We start from the raw sequence: 20,794 nt of genomic DNA, 5'->3' as shown, positions 1-20,794 counted from the left end.
GGAGCGCGTTGTAGTACCTTCTTTTGCCGCGCATTTTCTAAATGGCCAATGGCTGAATGGGGCCGGTTCTGGCGGGAATTTGAAGGGAAAAGTCGCCTCTTTCAAACGATACCAGGATGTCCGCGCTAGCACATGTGGAAGAGCAGGCGCGCATTTCGGAAAATGTGCCATTGCAGCGCAAGTTCCGCCTGAAATTCAGCTAGTACATGTCGTACAAGATGTCACTGCGGCTAAAATACTGATGTTATCGATATGAAATTACCAATATCGATGCAATAATAGCTGTACATTCCAAAAATGCAATAATAGAAATCGAGCTTTTTCGCGATCTTTGGTCGCTGCAACCCGTGTCCCCCATTAATAACGCCAAAGTTAATTAAGGCACAGTGATTAAAGGTGGAGTTAATTGAGGCATTCGAACCCATGACCTTGTGTTGTTACACAGTATTTAAGCATTGCACAGTGGTTGCAATGCTTTCGCATTAATCCTCGTAGGGATAGCTAAGTGCCCCTGGAAATTTTTTATAAGCAATACCATTATCTCTAGCCTTACTGCCACACAACTTTGGCAAGTTTTTCACTGTGTCAGGACCGGCATTTCGACTGAAACAGCTTTAGTGTCAAATTTAAGATCTTATGTATTGTAATATTCACACTTGATACTTTCACGTGCAAGAAGCGTACGGCAGAAATTATACAACTTAGAAAATATGTGTTAGTATACTTGTGACAATAAGTGACGCAGAAAACTACAGGAGTGTAAACATATGCTTTTTATCCACACCTCAAAGAGAGAAAAAAAACCTGTACCGAGCACACAGCCACCCTCTCATCGAGGTGCGGAAGCGCAGGTGGATTGAGTGTGCCAACCACGACTACAGCCACAAGACTACGACTTGGTCTGCGCATCATCCTTGTGTTTGAGCACACCCTTTTGGATGAGGTCGGGGATCTCCACTGCCAGCCATGGCCCCAGCTGCAAGAGCCAAGATGCGTCACACGGTGCCACGAGCAACTCACAGTACACGAACTATCACTGTCCACAAGCAGCCACTGTGCAGTGAAGTTCTGCGTGAAACATGTTTGCGAGAGATCGTTTTATGTGGACACACTATTCCTGCACACAGCGCATCTATAGTGCACATCTGCTCAGGCGTGGTACAACCAAGTGGGGGGCGGGGGAAGTGACACCAAGCATCTTCCCATCCACCCCTTCTTCCGAAAGTTCTGCGTACAAAGATGTCACCTGCACAGCCCGCCTGCCCTCACCCAGCCCACGACCTCAGTCAAGTGCTGTTCTCTTCCTGAAAAAAAAGTCTGGCTACGCCACTGCATCTGCGAATTGGACAACGCAAATGCAGTAGCTCATTGTACTACTAGCTTAGACACCTGCCTCTCTCTTGCCCTGTATTTCTCATTTCCTCCTACCTATGTGAGAAGTAGCAGGCTAGAGACACACTCTCCAAGCCTCATTTAAATCGTTTCCTCCTCCTCTCTCAGTGAGGCATCCACATGTTCCACTATCATCTCCAGATAAGTGAATTAGCCTTGGTACCCCCACAACGCCTATTTTCTTCGGTATTCCTTTAATTTTCCATTCATTTTGCCCTCTCTCTATGGCTCGCAATGAAGCCACCACCCTGCTATCACTGGGATCAGCTACTCAGCAGAACTGATTATAATAAAATCTGACAACAAATAATCCCTAGAATATAAAGCCCCAGATTTGACATGTGATACATCACATGAACAGCAAAGCACAAGGAAATTCACCACAGATGGGCAAATGCCCAAGCACTCTCTTACCTCACCCTGCAGCTGAACTATAGAACTTGGTCCTCAACGCACTGTTACTACAAAATCGGTTAAAAAAGCTTGAAACTGTGTTTGCTTTGTCTGTTTATCCTCTCCATTAAGCCAAGGATAGCCGACGGCCACTATCATCATGTTGTCATCATCATCGTGTCATCGTTAGGCTGCCTCTTCATGTTCACCCTTGCCAGAGGGCAAAGAAAAAGACTGTTCACCGACGCCACTTCATTGTTTGTGTTACAAACAATGAAAGGTGCAGCAAGCCAGCTCATACAGCATAGACTTTTGATCTACAAAGAAGTGCCAATGAGCACAAATGGTGCCTTGTGTGTGCATAGGGTTGTTGGCATTATGCAAAATGTCTATCATTGCCCCTTAGGTATCTTTAACAGGGTTTGTACAGAACATTTGACTCAAATTTCAAGTACAATTGAAATTTCAAGGGTGCCAAAGGCCGAAATTCAAGGAAGGGGAAACAAATCTTATTTGCGCATATACAATAAAAAATAGTAATATCTCCTGCTCAGCTGCAATTTCTTGCAGCTGCTTAGTTAGACACATGTTTCAAGCTCTTCAGGTGGCTTTTCTAAGTTGACTTTCCAATTCTAATGATGCCAATCGCCTTCTGGCATGATGGTTGTGCGAGATACTACAGACAAAGAAACTTGTCATGTTAAAGCCAAATGGCTGAAACTTACTTCCCACCAGCCATTTATAGAGCTCATGTCACAAACATAAAGCAATAATGGCTGCGGTGTGAAAAAACTAGCAGAACAACCAAATATTGGCACAGCTTCATCACTTGATCTGGCCTTGTGTAGCCACATGATGGCAATAGCAATTTAAACAAGCTTGTTGTCGGTGGTTGCGGACATGCAACATTGCAATCGTTTAGCGACACTCTGAAAAGAAAATATCTAGGATTGTTTCCCAATAGACAGTGTTCATGGCATAATCCCCATGCAGAGTTTGTTTGAATATTCAGAAGTCACCCTCAACCACAGTTTTCAAGGAATTCAAGGAGCCCATTTTTTTTCAAGCAGCTTTAAGAGCCCTTGAATCTTATTATAAGTACAAGGGTTTTCAAGGATTTCAAGGAGGTGTACAAACCCTGAATTCCCTAAACCACACATGCCTGCTAATAGAATGCGTGGTATTGTTATAGAGGCGTAACACATTAGGCATAGTATGTTCGAACATCAGTAAACGTGGAAAGAATAGCCAAAGAAACGCTCAAGTGCTTTGACAAAAACTTGCTTCCCACCGCCACAGAGATTAGAACTTGTGCCTTTGCAGCAATTTGCAGCAAACCATTTCGCTACTAGAAAACATTCGTGCCTGTTAATTTATGCACTGTTTCGCGTACCTTTGCCTTTGCAGCAAACCATTTCGCTACTAGAAAACATTCGTGCCTGTTAATTTATGCACTGTTTCGCGTTCCATACAGACTCCAAGAGTAATGGCATCTATAATTTGGAGGCCATAACAAAATTAAGTTTGTCATGTTCTCCAAAAGACATGCACAGATTACACCATCGGGCAATACTGCAGCAGACGAGGACAACATTGCATGCATTGCAAAGAAGTTATTTTTGAGAGGACACCGGTGTTCGCTGTGAGAGCCTGCTCCTGTTGCAGTAAATGAGTTCGAAGTAAGAGGAATCACTTAAAGTCCGCTGATTCTTCACTATTCACTGGCCTTCCCATGCCCTTAACTAACAAGCAATACTAGTCAATATGCAGCCTACGTCACCTTTCCTGTCAAACACATTCCTCACCAGCAAAAATTAACATAAGGGCAAAAATAAAGGAATGGTAAACGAAAGATAGAGCCCATTTCTTCGAAAGCACCCTTTACTTCTAATACCTAATAACTTTCATCTCAACAAGCTTTGCCCGTAGTTGGCAAACAGGAAACATTTTACTTCACAGGCAAGCACTGACTACTTAAAGCCCGCTTTATATAAATGTTACTCTTTCCTACAGCGCCCCCCAGCAAGCACCTACTAGTTCGAAGTTTCTCCGGCCATGTTCCTGCCAAGACATTGTTTATTCCTATCAAGTTTCAGCTTGATATGCACAAGAGTTCTGAAAGGATACACTGCTGAATATCCCATAGAGCTGCTAAGTGCAACTAATTAAACTTTGATAACTGCCCACAGTGTGGGTAATTAGTATTGTGTTTGTTTTACAAGCTAGCTGCTGTAAAAGAGCTAAAATAAGCTCGTCACACCTGTTCTCTATATGTTAACATCCATGCTTACCCCAAGTGCCATGGCGTGAGCAATGCCAAACTTAGGCACATTCCTTGCCCACAAAGGCTTGAAGTGGTCCGTCATGCAGATCTTTCCTCCCCTGAGAAGAGCACAACAGCAGCAGAAAAGAAAAGGATTAGAACATCACTTCAAGAACATCATATATAGTACACTCCATGCTGTCCCTGTTTCCTTTTATCGAGTTTAGCTGTGATTTGCGCTGCTGTATTGTCATTTTTAAAGAAGCTACAGGGGAGAATGAACAAGACTACAAGGAAAATAATTATATACAGTCAAAAACTGATCATTCAGACTCCACGTGCAGGGAACGTAAGGTCCAAAATATTCAATGTCCGAAAAAAAATGAATGTATTAAAAAAAAGATTATCTTATTATGTTTTAAGGCCCTGTGCAAAGATGAGGTGGTCTATTCATTGCTGCACACACATCCACTTACATGCAACCAAGTCACCTGTATTTCTGCCAGTATTGTATTCCCTCTGTATGCTGATGCAAGGACTGCAAAGGCTCGAGTCAGATTTTCATGTGGAGGCTCCAGAGCACACAGCGCATCATTATCATGCAAGTTAGAGTCGCTGTTTGACAGTGGGAGAACTTGCTCAATTGCTTCATCATTGTTCAGTTCGGCACACGACAACACCGTGCTGTCAACCTATGCAAACTCTTCAAATGTAACGGCAGCAGGAATTGGCACACTGTAGCTTAGAAGATCATCAATGATGTCTGCATTTGAGGTTCAGGCTCTTCAGTTGCAGAGTCGGGCTCATTTGGACTGCGACTCAAGACTCATTCGGAGTTGGAAAGCGAGGGCAGCATTGGTGCCATTTGATGCGAACTGTCAATAACATCACTAGAAAGACTTCTTGGAGCCAGCAAAGCGCTGTCTGAAATGCAAACTAAACAAACAAGCACACAATAGCGGAAGGCTGTTCAGAAGACAAACTCAACAAACAAGAGCGAGTCATGTGCGGTCGTGCCGGTGATGGTGATTATGGCTACGCCCTTCGAAACGGGTACGACGTGAGGCTCATAGCGCAGTCAAGCCAGATGGGGGGAGGAACTTCTGTCCCTGGAATGGATGTGATGATCGCGATGTTGTTGCGACCTCACAATTCAGCCGAAGCCTCCAAGATCAGCATTTGCAGTTAAATCTCCGAATGCATAGTGTTGCGACCAAGGCAAGGTCTCAGGGATTACCATTTAGCATGTTATCTCTGAGGTCATGCCTGATGTCTCGTTGAGGTTGCCAGAGGAGATGGTGGTGGCAGAGTCAGTGAACGCTACAGCCACAATCGGAGTCCAGATAATCAAATGTTGAGCTGACGGCTGTCCGAAATATCGGTCGTCTTTACACATTAAGTTTATGGGGCCATTGGCCGTGCCGCAAAGCTGTCCGAATTACCAAGCATGTTCAGATTATCGATGCCCAATTTATTGGTCGGCAAGTGTAATGCAGGCCCAACGTAAGCCACAACTAGAAAATACTTTGAAAGTTGTGAATCTGTTTGAAGGCTACACCAGCAACTAGAGCTGTATTTTAGATTGATCGCTTTCGGTTATTGCTGATAAACATAGAACCTTGTGCAGAAAAAATTTAGCTAGGTAGCTGTATATTGGTTGATTTGTATACATCCAATGGTGCAAAAATCTACTAGCTATGTTTTCAGCTTGTCTCTCTTTTACAGATGCAAAGTGAACATGGCAGCACCTCCCCAAAATTTCGTTGTAAAAGAGCATAGGACCTTAATCAAGTTCCTGTTTCTCGAAGGCAAAGGTACCCAGCAGATCCATGATGAAATGTCACTAACTTTAGTCTACAGTAGGCCTTCAAATAATAACAGTAAATGTTGGAGTGCCAATTTAGAACTGGCCATTTCAGTGTTGCAAGTGAGCAACCCAGTGGAGGGCCTATTTCTGTCTCTGTGCCTGCAAATGTGAAAACCATCCATGACTATCATGGAGGACCGCTGAATAACAGCCAGAAGTATTGCTACATATCTGGAAATCGCACGAGAGTTTGTGCCAATATGCGCGACGACTTGGAAGCAAGTAAAGTTGGAGCAAGGTGGATCCCAAAACTTGAATTCTGAACAAAAGAGAAAGCTTGTAGATACATTTTGCAAAAATGAGTCAGATCTCCCATACAAAATGGTAAGTGGTGATGAGACATGGATCTAATGTTATTGATCCCGGGACAAAGCAACAGTCTAAGGAATCGAAGCAAAGTGATTTCCCAGGCAAAAGAAGTTCTGTTTGTAAATGTAGGTGTACAAAAGCAAATGGCAACAGCTTTTTGGGACAAGGGTCTACTGGTGGATTACATCCATCCATCAATGCAGAATATTACGTGGTTTATTGGTGAAGATGAGGCGAAACATAAAGGAAAAGCTTAAAAGAAAGATCTCCAAAGGTGTCATGCTGTTTCCACATCACACAGTGCAAGTGAAACAAAGGTAAAACTTTGTTTTTAGGCTTTCAAAAGTGATGCCCCATGTATCATATTTGCCCAACCTGGCTCCTTTTGACTTTAATTTTTTTTCCTGACCTCAAAATACATCTAAAGGGACAAGAAGGAAGAAAGGGGGTTAACCGAGGGGCCCGATTTTATTAGTCATATCATGAGAAGCCAACAAACACTGACACCAAGGACAACATAGGGGAAATTACTTGTGCTTAATAAATGAAATAAAGAAACGATAAATTAATGGAAATTAAAGTGGATGAAAAAACAACTTGCCGCAGGTGGGAACCGAACCCACAACCTTCGCATTTCGCGTGCGATGCCATCGCACGCGAAATGCTAAGGTTGTGGGTTTGGTTCCCACCTGTGGCAAGTTGGCTTCTCATGATATATCTAAAGGGACAGTGATTTGAGAGCATTCTGGAAGCAAATAATGTATCAAATGAGTGTTTACACCAGCAGACGGAAGAATTTCATTTGCAGGGACACGACAGGACAGATGTTGCAAGTACATTGACTTCCTGGAGGAATATGTAGAATTGTGTGGCAGTTACAGCTTCCTAGCTAAATTTTTTCTACGTAAGCCACAATAAATAGCAGCACCCTGTCATACCACTTTCAGTAAGCACCGACTTGCTAAGGTCGCAGTCAGAGTGCCTGTCACACCAGACGCCACATCGTACAAAAGTGAAACTATGTATCTCCAAAGTTATTAAATGAGAATACAACTCAACTCAAACCCTGATAAAAAATTGTAAAGGGTCACTCGTATAAAGCCTTATGTGCCACTCATAACAAAGACCATTGACCAGATAATGAGCCTCTTTCAATTTTCCACTTCTGGTGGCCCAAGGGCTGCCAGAGCCAGCAAGAGTGCCTTCGTTTTTCTCTGGTTGCTGCGCCCACCATGCCACACACTTCCATTTGGTGTTCGTTTTACTCGAGCCGAACGGTTCTGGCTACCTGCGGGCTGCCAGAACCAGCCAGGGTGATTTTGGTCTGGCTGCTCTCTGGAAATTCTCTGGCTAGCAGACAACTAAGAGAGACAATAAGCATTCGCCGTTAAGTATAAACCCAAAGCAAGCGATCTTGCACGCGACAGCGACAAGCGACGCGATGGACACGGCTGTTGTGTTTGCTCGTCGCCTACAAGTCGTACCCCATGCGAGCGATGACTTCGAGCGACGTCTCCCCAGTGTTGCCGGTATGAGGGCAGCAATATAGGTGCCGAAACTAGCGTGACGCATGCTTTATTAACTTAAGTTAATGCGTTTTACTGTAAGAAGCAGCATAAAATATTTCTGAAAGCTTTGCAATAGGTTCTTATTCTAGCACGTATAAAAATTTAATCGTTTGCTCGTTCCGTGCGACAATCGGAAGTACTTTAGTTATGTACATCTAGTTCCGGCTTTGCGCTATTGGCTAGTCGCTCACAGCACTTCCGGGCGACGAGCGCCGAATTCTAGGTTTGCAGAACCGAGCGATCGCACGACAAGACTGAGTGATCTGTTCACGCGACGGCCCGATCCATCGCTCGAAGCCGTCGTGCACAAAATCACGCTCATGGGGTTTAGCCTTTATCGTTGCAGGGTCTTGATGGATTGCAATGCGGGTGCTTGAGGACTTTACCTACCTCAGCCAACTGGCTACGGTCATCTTTGGATTTCCTTATTTCTAGTGCAATCTTCTTAGGTTATAATGCACCATTCCTCATTGAAAGACAGTGCGATACGAGCGGCAAACCATTTGAAGCTTTTGTGTGTTTGTGTCCCATGGAGGCTTCCCGGCAGTGAAGAGCGTGCCGTGCTGTTATCTGCATCATGTTCTGCGCAAGTTGTAGACACTCATTCACACACATTGCAGTGCATTTTTGGTTCAGCTTTCTCTGATGGTGTTCCTTTTCACATATCTCGCGTATATATGTGGTGATATATACCCTTTAGATACAGTTAGCGAAGGCATCACAATTAACCAGTGTTCACTCCATCTCTTCATCTTATGTTTGGGTGGCAGTTCGAGACCAATGTATTCTAACTAGGCCATTGATGTTAAGAATGCACTGGTTGAGTAATAGGCCCACTTACATTAGCTTATTGCTTTCATGTTCGCGGCCAATATGGTTTTTCGTGCGAAACATTGCGATTGTCAGAGGCAGCGTGCATTTTCATGTGCCAGCCGCATTCTTAGTTCCTTAGGGTCAGAAGAGAAGCACCATCAGCCGAAAGAAATTTCCTGAAATCAAAGCCCAAGTAGGTTGGCACAAAATTTTGTGCATGTAAGACATACCCAATATCCTGCTTTTTCATGTCTTGTCAAGTGATGGCACAATGCCAACTCACCAATGTTGCCGCGATGAGTGACGTGATCACTGCGAGCTGCATTCTTGAGCAATTGTTTTCGAGGATGCAACCACTTACATGCAATTTCATGCCTTGGCATCGGATGCGTTGAAAGCCATCTGTTGCTTTGTGCAAAGTGAGGTTGGCCCAGTGCGCGTCCTGTGCCGAGTCGCGCGAAATCCCGCAAAAGTAATCATATCCCTGAATGCAACTATATATTTTCAAGCTGGCAGCGCATAAACGGGCCAACTATGCCGAGTGTGCGCTGGCCTCGCTGGGCACAGACATGCTGGTAGCATGTTTAGATTTATCCGGCAGCCAGCTGCCCCAACGTTCGATTTTGTAAACTTCGAGCAGCTCCAGGTTGTCTTGGGGTTCCCAGCTCACCTGATTTCCTATCAGGACCAGAACTAGCTGGCTGCTGTCTGGCTGCCAGTGGGCTGCCACAACTCCGAAAATCGAAGCAGCCCAATGACAGCAGCAACAATCATAACAATAGCACCATGACAACAATGGTGCAACAACACGACAGTTCATACATTGTGGACCCAGCAAACAGTTTTATTTTCTGATGGTTTCTTCTGTTAAAAAAATGTGATAAAATAGTCAACATGACAATGATGCCTACGATGGATACCATGAAAGCTGAATCAAGTACACCAACATCTATCGTTGCAAACATCCATTACAACACTGTTCTTAAAGCAAAAGTAGACAACTAATAATACTCAAATGACTTTACTAAAGACATCCTTCTAAGGATGTTATCAAATGATCAAGCAATTTTACCAAATTACAACAAGTATAACATTTCAGATGTGCTCACCTGTACATCTTGGCTGTTTTGCCGTCCAGTGATGGTAATGCAATTTCAGGAGCCGTGGTTGGGTATGTCACCGGAATCTGTGTACGTGAAGTGACACAAAAATTTACTTCAATCCATAAATAAATCAGTTCGGCATTAAATGCAGTCGAGCTGATTTATGATTCTGCCAGCAATGATATGCACAAATCACATGCACAGTTATCTAAGTCAAACATGCATGTAATTTGTGTGTATCCTCGCCGACGTGACCATAAGTTTTCACAACATTCCAGAAGGCACCCACTTCAACCCAAAGGCTGATGCACCCCTTTCCACAGATACAAAATACCAAACCAAATTATTCTCAGAGCATTGAGTCAAAAGGGTGAAAAAGTGAAAACGACAACATTGAAGGTGTTTATAAGAGGCTTGGCTCAGTGACAAAGATGTCCACGCTGCACCCGCTCAGCCCGATGCCTTTTCCTACCTCAGGTTTAAAAAGCAAGCTGTAGGGTGGAAGCGGCCTGCAACTACGACTTAGTAGTTCCTTAGAACCTTAATAAAGTTCGATAAGTGAGCTGTTTAATCAAGCTACCCATTGCTCGCATATTTTTAGTCATAAGCTTCTACATGTATGCATCATGACAGGCTTTTCCAGAAGTAAGGTTGACGTGCAAAAGGAGGGTGGGTATGACCACGATAGACATGGAAAAGCACTGTCCTGATCATAAGTGTTCCTTTTGTGCTTTGACTCCAGACATGGAACACCAACTAACTTGCACTGAAGCCTTCTTTATCCAGGCCCTGAAATGACCTGCGGTCAACCATTTATTCACCTGTGGCAGTGTCACAGTGACAAAAACTACTCAGTGGACGTACCAGACTTCGTTGAGAAAGATTCTATGCAAGACCAGATAGAAACTAATAGCACCTCCCCTTTATGCCCCGAGAATTATGTTGGGGGGACCCAGATGGTCATTCTTGGGCTTTTGTTTCTTTTGAATTATGAAGTCGAGCAGAATTGCGGTGTGTGATACGCAGACACTTCAATGTCTTTTATAGCATTTAAACATAAGTGCTTTTCTCTTATAGACTCCTCCTGAGTTACCTAAATTAGAACATCAGCAGCGGACATACCATTCAAGATTGACATGTGTCATGTGACAGATGTGAGGTCATTGAAGCAGGGACATCAACCATGCACATAACACACCCCAATAGATGCTGTATGAAATAAGCAAATACATCTTATTGCAAAAGAAAAATGAACGACAACTGGTTGTTGCCAGCAGCCATGGAAAGCGGACCTTTGTTTTCCTTGCATCATTAACATTTAGCAGACGTGACCTGTATGGTGTGCCAACACTGATATATATTTTTTTTATTTTAACACAAGCACTTTTTTTTACCGACTTCTTCCAAACTGCTGAAGTTACAAGATCAGCAGCAACATACCACCACCGAGTGCCATTTGTTATATGACACGATGCCGTCACGTTAGACATCGCCCGTATATGTAACGTAATAGGGCAAAAAAAGTAACGGCCAGCTAAATGCTACCAACAGCCATGACCCAGCTGGCCTTTATATTACAGTGATGGAGTGTAAGTACACTCTTTAAAAAAAGTATACAGGCGACGTAATATGTGGCTGCCTGTTTAGGAGAGTTACTGTGGTATGCCAAAAGTTCCAAATACATTTGAAGTAAAAATTTGCAGTTCTGCCCAAAAGGCAAAGTTGCGATAGCAAATTAGTACATAGCTGTTGTGGGGTTCTCACCCGTGCTCATGGGACAAAGGAATGACAACCCAGTAGTGCGAACAATCACAAGGGCATTTATTGCACCTTTCATAGACTAATGCCTGCTAGCCGAGTTACTATCCAAACAACATGCCGATGGGCACGGGACAAATCGATGAAGTCCAACTCACTGTGACTGGATAGCGAGTGAATATGTTCGCCCCATGCTAGACACCAACGCCTGGTCGTTCACGTGTACGGTTACGTGAACGGTGACACGTTTGAATGATCGCATTCATCCATTCCGGGGTAAGCCTCGCGAGATGATCTAACAGAAGCACGGATTGGCACACGGGCTGAACGTCTGCGCCGCTCGCCGACCCGAAGCCAAAGAGGAAGAGCCTTCTCCTTTTTGCGCCCAAGTAACCCCGCCGTTAGGCGGTGTTAGCATAGCAACACTCACGCCATCTCTCATACTATCTTGCTAGCATACCGACCGCCACAGTAAAGCCACACGGCGAAGCCAGATTACAGGAGATGGGAGCTATGTGAGAAAACAACACATCAGGGGACGCGTGAGAGTCTCGCATCCCCACACTGTACAATGTAAGGATAGTAGTCTTATTGGCCATATAAACTTGTAAACATTCAATTACTAACTAAACTAACAATTATAGAATCTGTAAGCGTGACTCAACGAGGACGTAGAAAAAAGCAGACACACAGAGACAGCGCTATCTTTGTGTGTCTGCTTCTTCCTACGTCCTTGTTAAGTCGCGCTTACACATTCTATCAAGGATTCAAACCAACTAGCCCGTCAACGTGTTTTAACTAAATTAACCAGCACGGTGTCATGCGCGCAGGTAAACATGAACACACCTCGCTCGATGAGTGTGAAAACTCGCTGTGAAATTCTGGAGTGACGAATCGTGGCAGCAGCAATCGAATTGGCCTTCATGCATGTCTCGCTTCAGCGCGAACAAAACATCGAAAGTACAGTGCATATGAAGCTACCGGCAATAGGCACACTCTGCAAACATTGCAGATCGCTTTGAAGACTAGGCCCATGCAGGTGCACACTTTGGCCCCATCGCAGTTCACTTTCAAGACACACGAGCGCCGGCAATGCATTCCTACGGCGTCTGCCAGAGGCGTCTACTACAGCATCCGCGATTCGCATTGCCAACGCCGTGGTAGGTGCTGCATTTGTCTCCACTCTGTACAGTGCGGCGAGCAAGGAGAATATCAAGGCACACTAGCAGCCACCGGAGAAGAACGCCCTTTTTCCCTTCCACCCCCTGCCTCGTGTGCGACAGGAGAGGGCACACATCTGGGCCGCGTTGCTCACTAGTGCATGCGAGATTGAACCTCATTCGCCGGCTCACCCTCTCACGCTTTCGCTCATGCGGAACCTCACGGCAATGGCAGAAATGTGCTTGGAGAGTCCATATAATTGCTATCGCAATATAACGAACCTCATATTCAACATCCAGAGGTCTCGGATGGCAGAAGCACCATGGAAACCGCACCACATAGTCAAAACCATACATATGAAGACGTGGAGTAGCCCATATACTTTTCACAGAAGCTGTGCATATTCCTATGTCCAAAGAAAAGAGTTCAGGACTAAAGAGGTGCCTTATTTGCACAAAATTACCTGCAATATCAAGAAATATGCATGCAACTAACATAATTTCATCAGTGAACAAGACCCTTGGGTTCATGAAGCGTCACCTTCGTCATGCTCCACAGCCCGTCAAACTACTCACACACAAATCATTTGTCAGACCACAACTGGAATATGCCGCCGCCATCTGGAACCCTCATCAAACATATATCATCAATGCACTCAAGTCAGTTCATAATCGTGCGACTAGATTCATCCATTCTTCATATTCATATAACATCAGCATTTCACACTTAAAGGCACAATCTAGCTTGACATCTCTTGCTTTTCGTCGTAGAATCGCCATGCTCTCTCTTCATCACAAATTTTTTTACAGCTCACTAAGCCGCCCATTTTACGTCACGCCATCATCTTCACACATGTCACAGTGCACCAGCCATCAACTCCAAGTTTCTCGTCCTTGAACACGAACTGTCACTTTCAATCTTAATTTTTTCTTCGAGCTTTCAAGGACTGGAACGACCTACCCTTCATTGTCGCTGCCATCACCATGTCATTCACAATTTCTAGAAACTGTTCAAACTTGTATTTCAATGTAACACCTGCCTCTTTTTGTGTCCACATGTTAATCACCCCTTATGTAATACCCCGAATGGGGTTGTTAAGGTAATAAAATGAAAGTGTCAAAAAGCACAGTGTGCCTGGTGGTTTCTGCGCCCCCCTCAAGCTCGAAGAAAAGATTTGCCCTTGCATTAATTAACGTGACGGTGGAACAAAGTTAAGATGCGATAAAAGACATGCCACGACCTTCACCAACACTACTCCACCAATGTAGTGTACTAAATTTTTTTTGCCATATTGCAGGTCTTTATTGGGCAGATACAGCCCTATGTGAATGACAGAATGAGGGAGCATATGCAAAACATAAATAAGACTTATGGCATCCATTTGGTAAATTATGTTCATTGGTGTGGATGCGAGCTGCAATTTACAAATTTTTTAAAAATTTACAACATACTGCGGTCGAAAGACCGAGCAGGGGGGCATAACAAAAGCAGTTGACTAAAGAAATTCAAGAAACACAAACACATAGTGAAATGGTAGAAGACAGTATAATACATAATTATAATAAAAATTCAGCAGGATAGAGTAAACGTGCAAAGCACAACCAAACAGATACACAATATGAAAAAAGCACCACAGTTTGTGCCATAGTCACAAACAGAAAGGTACACAGCTCTCAAAAGAGAGTTTTAGTATAGCGTAAAATGCTTGCATTAGCGTTAGCGTGCGACGCAACGCTAACGCAAAGAAAGACTGCACTGCGCGGCACAAGGTAGTGTTTTAGAATAGCGGAACGGAGAAAACCGTTAATGTTAACGCAAACAAATACAGCGCCATCTAGATGTAAAAACACAAAGTACTGGAAAGCCAAATCCACACGAAATGTCGAGCTTATCCAATGCCGAATCCGCAAGTGTGTCCCTAACTCAAGCTTATCGAAAGCCACAGTCGCTGCGTTAAAATTACGCATGTAGGTGTTTGGTTTGAGCGTTGTTTTGTCGAGAGTCGCGAAACACACCGATTAATCTTGGCATGTCGCGATCGAGTGTTCTGTGGGTCCCATATTACGTGTCCTTTTTAAGTTGGGATGACATAGACGCCCTCATGCTTCGGGAATGAGAGCGACCGCGCAGGTTATACGTGTCCTCAAGATCCACTCAACGTCGAAGCTATACCGGAGGATACGTTTCGCCGGCAATTTCGCTTCCAGAAAGCGGATTTCCCACTTCTTTCCAATTTTTTGCAACGGACGCCCACCTTGACGTCCATCCGAATGGGTTTAAGGCGAAAACGTCCTTCACGAGGTTCATATCGTCGTCGTTGGTAAAACGCACACGCATTGTGACCACAGCACCGACCACACTACTGTGTTTTGCCGCGGAAAACATGACATGCATCGGCTTCACATGCGGCTTTACACCAAGCGAACGAGCGAAATACACTTGGGCGCCATCTCGAGGCGGATACAGCAAACATGAGCAAACATTAGCAAACCCTCTAGCTAAGCCTACTGCCCGGCTAATCGAGGACGTATATCGCAAACAACGCCCATTTGACACCTGTGCGCCGCTGCCGAAGCATCATCACACAAATCTAAGGCGAACACGAGCATTAGTGGGGAAGGATAGAGCCTAGCAGTGCAGGCAGACGACTCGATAGATCCGAAGCGGGCTGCTCTCACTTCGACTGGCGCCGCCATCTTGCCGTACGTAAGGCTCCCCTTGCGTGCGTTAGCGTTCAACGCTAAATCCTGAAAATAGCGTACGTACGTAAGAGCTCCAGCAGCGTTTACGTATAGCGCATGCGCAGTGTGGTGCACGCAACGCTAATGCTAACTCTTTGCGTTTGCTGCTTTACGCTATACTAAAACTGTCTAAAGTCAGGATTATCCCCATCCTAAAATGCTTCGAACAGTCACACATTCCATTCTTTTATGGTCCAAATAAAAAAAAGAATACATGAAAAAATTTGTGCGTGCAAAGTAGGGTTCAAGAGCGTGAGCATGTGTATGTCTAGTTTGCCTAGAAATTTGGCGTGTTAAGTAGGTTTCAGGTTTAATGTTAAATTTACCAAAATATAGTGAGTGGAGATATTTCCGCCTATCAATTGCTCTTTGGTGTTGTAAAACAGGGATGTTATTACTAGCCATGAGCGTTGATGGCGAGTCATTTCTCTGGTAAGCAATAAATATAAAATGGACCGCTTTTCATTGCACCATCTCAAGCTTCCTAACACCTTTCTTCAGATATGGATCCCAAACGACACTAGCGTAATCTAATTTAGGTCTCATAAATGCATTATAGGCCAGTAGTCTTATTTCTGATGAATTTGTCTTTAGTTTGTGCCTCAAGAAACTGAGCTTTTTAAAAGCGGATGAATATGTTTTAGTAACATCGCTTCACCATATTAAGCAGTTTGTAATCATACTACCTAAATATTTATATTCATCAACCTCCGTCAGAGGGCAATTATTGAGAGAATACCTGTAATTAAGAGGGCATTTTTTATGTGTAATGTGCATGAAGACTGATTTATCACTGTTTAGTTTCATAGACCAATCCTTATACCACTTGGAAACGACACAGAGGTTAGATTGTAGGCATTGTTAATTACTAGGAGTGATAACAGTTTTAAAAAGTACGCCGTTATCTGCAAAGAGCTTTATACTTATTTTCGATGTATCTATGAAGGTAACAATGTCATTTATGTACACTAAAAGAAGAACAGGTCCCTAAACGTGGCTACCTTGAGGGACTCATGATGTTACAGGAAGAATGCCATTATGCAATAAATAATTACAGGCAGAACGCCAATAAAATCATTCTTGGCATTAGCAAGAACCGTGCCATGAGGGAAACACTGGAGGCATTTTATATGAAGAGATATGGTGACAAATGTGTCAGGGATATGCCGCTTTCTTTGTATTTTGCTGAATTTGCTCTTTTAAAATCTCGTGTGTGGTTTAACATTTTTTTTTTTTACATTTTTGTCACACATTTTTTAGCTCCTTTGTATTTAAGATACAGATGTGCCCACTTAAAGGGAAGCTGAAGAGTCTGTCGAATTCAATAAGACGCTCATATACGGATGCGGGAACCTTATAAACCATGTAGGTAAAATTTGGGGGCTTTTTTTTTAATTAGGAGCGACGTAATCGTCGGTTGAAATTGCGCTGTAGCTCCGCCCCCCTTTGAGCGAGCGAGCGGAGCGGAGACCGGAAACCGCGGTGTTGTGACGTCAACTCTGCCTCGTTCCTTCGCAGCGTCCGCGACCTTGCCTGACCGCGCTTGTTTCTGCGTGCGTGCCATCGTAATCTGCTTCGATCGACCCTGCATTCCTTTGTTGGTGCGTCTGCGTGTATGTAGAGTGGTAGTCAACGTGCGTGGTAGTCAACGTGAGTGGTAATCAACGTGAGTGGTAGTCAACGTGAGTGGTAGTCAACGTGAGTGGTAGTCAACGTGAGTGGTAGTCAACGTGAGTGGTAGTCAACAGACGAAGGTCACTACACATACTGCATGAACCGGGAAGCTTTTCACGCGTTTAAACCGTCTTTGTAGATTGCCGACAGCTTTGGACAGCGCACAAATGCCGACGATCGCATCCCCGCTTACGTTCCACGAGGAGGCATGCAGGAACACAACACTACAGTTGTTTGACCGGAAACTAGCTCACTAGATCGGCGAAAGATCGGCGAGATCACTAGATCGCTTTGCAAAAAACATACTCACCATAGAGCATTTCCAACACGAGGAGATCCCAAGACTTTGCTTTCGTTCGCGTCGAAAGCACTGCTCGCACCAGCATCGTATGCTTCTTCGAGAGGCCGGCTCTTCGCAATCGGCTCGTACATGTCGGGAGTAACGCCGAACTCCTCAGAAAAACGCAGTCTCTCTAAATTTTCCCTTACCGTCTCAGAAAAACAGCACCAAACTACCTGGCACCGCGCTTCATGTGTAGCGGCAGAGTTGACGTCACGAGGCGCACCGACCAATCACAGGTGGAAACGAGACGCGCAAGCTGGGCGTGTCCGCTGCTGCACTTTTCGTCGAAATAAAATATATTTGCGCTTTCTTTCGCTCAATTTCGATACGATATTCGAATTCGGAGGGTTGAAAACCATTATGTACAGATGTTCACTCATTTTTTCTGGAAAGCCTTTCAGCTTCCCTTTAATGAATAAATATTCTTTGTGCTCAAAATAATCTTCACTTGGTAGCGCCATTAATTTCTGTCTATGGTCGGTGTAATGTACTACTATTCCAAGCTGTTTTTATTCCAAATCGGCCATTAGCCCTCCCTGATAAGTCAAAATGGCTCGAGCTCTGCCCGTACAGATGCGCCGTCTGTTTATATGGGCTGGACTAGAACCATTCCGACCTATCAGGGAAGGATAATGGTGGATTTCGAATAAAAGCAGACTGGAATAGTTTTACGTTATACCAGCTCATATTCCTCACGTAGGCTATATACCATGGTATAGAAGCACCAGCTCACCCATAAACAAGCTTTGCTATTCTGACCTTTTTATTGACATAGCAATTGTGCGGACACTCCAATTGCAATCATGGCATTGGCGTCCTATCTGCTGGATGAGCGAGCAGGTGAATGCTGCTACGTTAGGCATACTATAGACGAATGGAGGCTGCGGCTAGGTGGTATCGACGTCAAATGAAATTCCATTCAGTCAACGCGGGCACTGAGATGCTGACAAATTTGGCGCTCCGACAAGAGGGTGCTTCTCTATTCTACCCAAGTGACTTGCTTGCGATGTCATTGTGAAGCCATCTCATGAGGCACATATTATTCAAGGTGTGGGCCAAAAGAGGGGTGCGTATTCTGCAAGCTGCCCAAACTGGCCGAATCCAAGAGGCTGCTAATTACCAATACCAAGTGTTATGCGTCATGCCAAACCATCATGCTAGTCAAGGATTGGGTGGGAATTTCGGGGAGCAGCTTACCTTCTGGCAGCTTGTGTTGTTCACCTCTCTGTATGACCGAGGGAACAATGTGTCAGTGTACTTGCTTCCTCTTTCCACACTCATCTCAGGGATGGCTTGTGTGCAGACCTGCTCAGAGGCGTGTTTTGCAATGGCTACAGGCCACTGGCTTGGCCGATGATGACATGACCTGTTTCTCCAGCAAGTTATTTAGGGAAGACAGAGGCTTTTTAAGGAGCCCTCTTGCATACTACTGGGTGTGCTCTCCCAGAATGTAGTGTGCTTCTGGAACAATGTAGCTGCATGCCACAATGTAACAAGTAAGGTGCTCATAATTCCAGCAAGCATCTTGTGCCTTCTCTGCAAATAAGCTTGCCTTAATTCTCCCATGGGAATAAAATCCCCTGTTCTGTTCCTCCAACCTCCTCACCTCATACTCATCAGCAAGGAAACTTTAGTCAAGACGGTATGGTCGATGGCGTGAGCCTGAGCCAACTTAGCCTCAGTCTGATGCCCAGGTAACGTAGGTCAGCTACCTCCTTTCGAGATGCACCGGTCGTGTAGGCTACAGATCAACCCTCAATGTGATGCCAGATTACGAGGCAAGGGTACCCAAATCTTACAGCGCATAAGTGCCAGCCACCTGCAGCATGCTTTGGGTGGCAAAAAGCAGACCTGTCATTCTACATAAACCACACACATTGTTTCTCTGTCAAACACAATACACAATGGTACATGATCACAGCATCCAAACAAAGCAATTTTCAGCAAGGGCAACACTTCACTGGATGCTGGCCCCAGCATATCTGATGGTATAACCACAGGTGCAGAAAATGTGAATGCATCAGCGTGTCTCTTGTCTCGTCACATGGTAAGGTACCTGCTGAATGCACTCTGACATGTCCATATACAACAGCATTAATGCACAGAGCTAACCAATCAGTGCGCCATCAGTGTATCTCATCAGATCTACTCAGAAGCCATTGCTTGACTTTGACAATCATTTTACAACTGTTTGTGCTCAATTTTTCGTTTGGTCCTTACTAATTGCTCAAGAGAACTATTGCACACTAGCCTTTTGAGCAGGTGCCAAGTAAAAATTCATAATGTTCTATCTTTTTTTCTTCTGAATCGTGCGCTGTGGTACCACGCGCTGTACCAACTGAAAATAGTTGTACGTTCGCATCATAACTAAGAATGTTACATACTAAGCAGGCACAGTGCTGAGAGAACTGCAAGATACATCACAGGGCTTAAGTGGGTCAGAGGCACGAGAGGACTAAAGGCCAAGCGTCACTCACGTCGAACTCCACATCAAACTCGTACTTGAGGAGCTCGTGGATGTACCAGCACTTTCCGAACCACCGAGTACCATCCTTGTTGGATTCGAGCCGGAACCAGTCATTGTCATTTTCCTTGTTGTTTTGCACGTACTGCGCATACAAAGCAGGTACTTATTGGTTAATTGCTGACTCCAACATTATAAAACGCACAACGATATCACCATTTGTGGGTTGAACAAATCGGTAGGAATAACGTGTCAGGCTGTGAACGCCACTTGTTCATAAAAAAAAAAAAAAAAAAAGTGGTTGTTTCAAACTGTACAAACGGAAAACGTTGTCAACTACTTCCTTGAACGCTGCTACGTACCACATTTAGCTCCCAGTAGACGGGCTAAAGATCGGCCAGCTTGAATGTACCATGGTGCATTGCTGCAGGGACTCGTTCACAGAAAACTGCCACTTTCCCAAGAACCTCACCTTGATCAGAGCTTGGTACTCTTCCTTTAGTCGTGAGGGCCACAGATCCTTGTCGCGTGGCCCAGCTTTAGTTCTCAATAACGGGATGCCACTAAGGGTTTTTCTCGTAGCATCATCGACCATAATTGTGTGTACTTGCGCTCAAGACTATATCGAAAAACAAGTTGTATGCGAACTACAAAGCGAACAGGATATACTCGCGTTCAACTACACGTCGAATGAAAGCAGCATATGTCAACAGGCGAGACAAAATTGCAGGAGTCCCACAGTCAGCAGCATATGATCCACAGCTATTCCATACATTACTGTACAACTTTACATGTACTTGCCCTATTTACGAAAAATTGACAGCTAGAATACAACTTGCATTATCACATTCTATTACTTGCTACGTTGTAATTTAGTAGCATTGAAAGCTTTTACTTCTAACAGAAGATGTCGCTGGCATCGCCAAAAAATAAAAGGTAACTAAT

At 44.4% G+C, this 20,794-nt stretch overlaps 1 protein-coding gene across 3 annotated transcripts; it reads right to left on the bottom strand.

The window, feature by feature from the left end:
* Positions 1 to 758: 758 nt before the first annotated feature.
* On the bottom strand, positions 759 to 20,768 carry Ufc1 (Ubiquitin-fold modifier conjugating enzyme 1). 3 transcript variants are annotated; one of them, XM_055071490.2, is made up of 6 exons: positions 20,322 to 20,749; positions 19,863 to 19,994; positions 18,583 to 18,690; positions 9,715 to 9,791; positions 4,077 to 4,167; positions 759 to 976 (listed from the first exon to the last, which is right to left on the bottom strand). In XM_055071490.2, exons 1-6 carry the CDS (start codon positions 20,442 to 20,444, stop codon positions 890 to 892), a joined length of 618 nt encoding a protein of 205 aa, XP_054927465.1. In that variant the 5' UTR covers positions 20,445 to 20,749; the 3' UTR covers positions 759 to 889. The 3 variants fall into 3 exon arrangements, with proteins under 3 accessions (XP_054927465.1, XP_050035480.1, XP_054927466.1); XM_050179523.3 differs by lacking the exon at positions 18,583 to 18,690 and having other exon boundaries at positions 20,322 to 20,745; XM_055071491.2 differs by lacking the exons at positions 759 to 976; positions 4,077 to 4,167; positions 9,715 to 9,791 and adding an exon at positions 15,117 to 15,374 and having other exon boundaries at positions 20,322 to 20,768.
* Positions 20,769 to 20,794: the final 26 nt, after the last annotated feature.

The sequence above is a fragment of the Dermacentor andersoni genome, chromosome 5 (genome assembly GCF_023375885.2).
Source record: "Dermacentor andersoni chromosome 5, qqDerAnde1_hic_scaffold, whole genome shotgun sequence".
NCBI lineage: Eukaryota > Metazoa > Arthropoda > Arachnida > Ixodida > Ixodidae > Dermacentor > Dermacentor andersoni.
The sequence above is the reverse complement of the archived record's forward strand: the minus strand, read 5'-3'. Positions and strand labels throughout refer to the sequence as shown.

Coding starts and splice junctions, on each gene's coding strand:
- Ufc1 (XM_055071490.2), bottom strand. CDS start 20,444: ATGGTCGATGATGCTACGAGAAAAACCCTTAGTGGCATCCCGTTATTG. Junction 9,792..18,582: donor ACAACACAAGCTGCCAGAAG/GTAAGCTGCTCC, acceptor TCACGTACACAG/ATTCCGGTGACATACCCAAC. Junction 4,168..9,714: donor AAAACAGCCAAGATGTACAG/GTGAGCACATCT, acceptor TGCTCTTCTCAG/GGGAGGAAAGATCTGCATGA.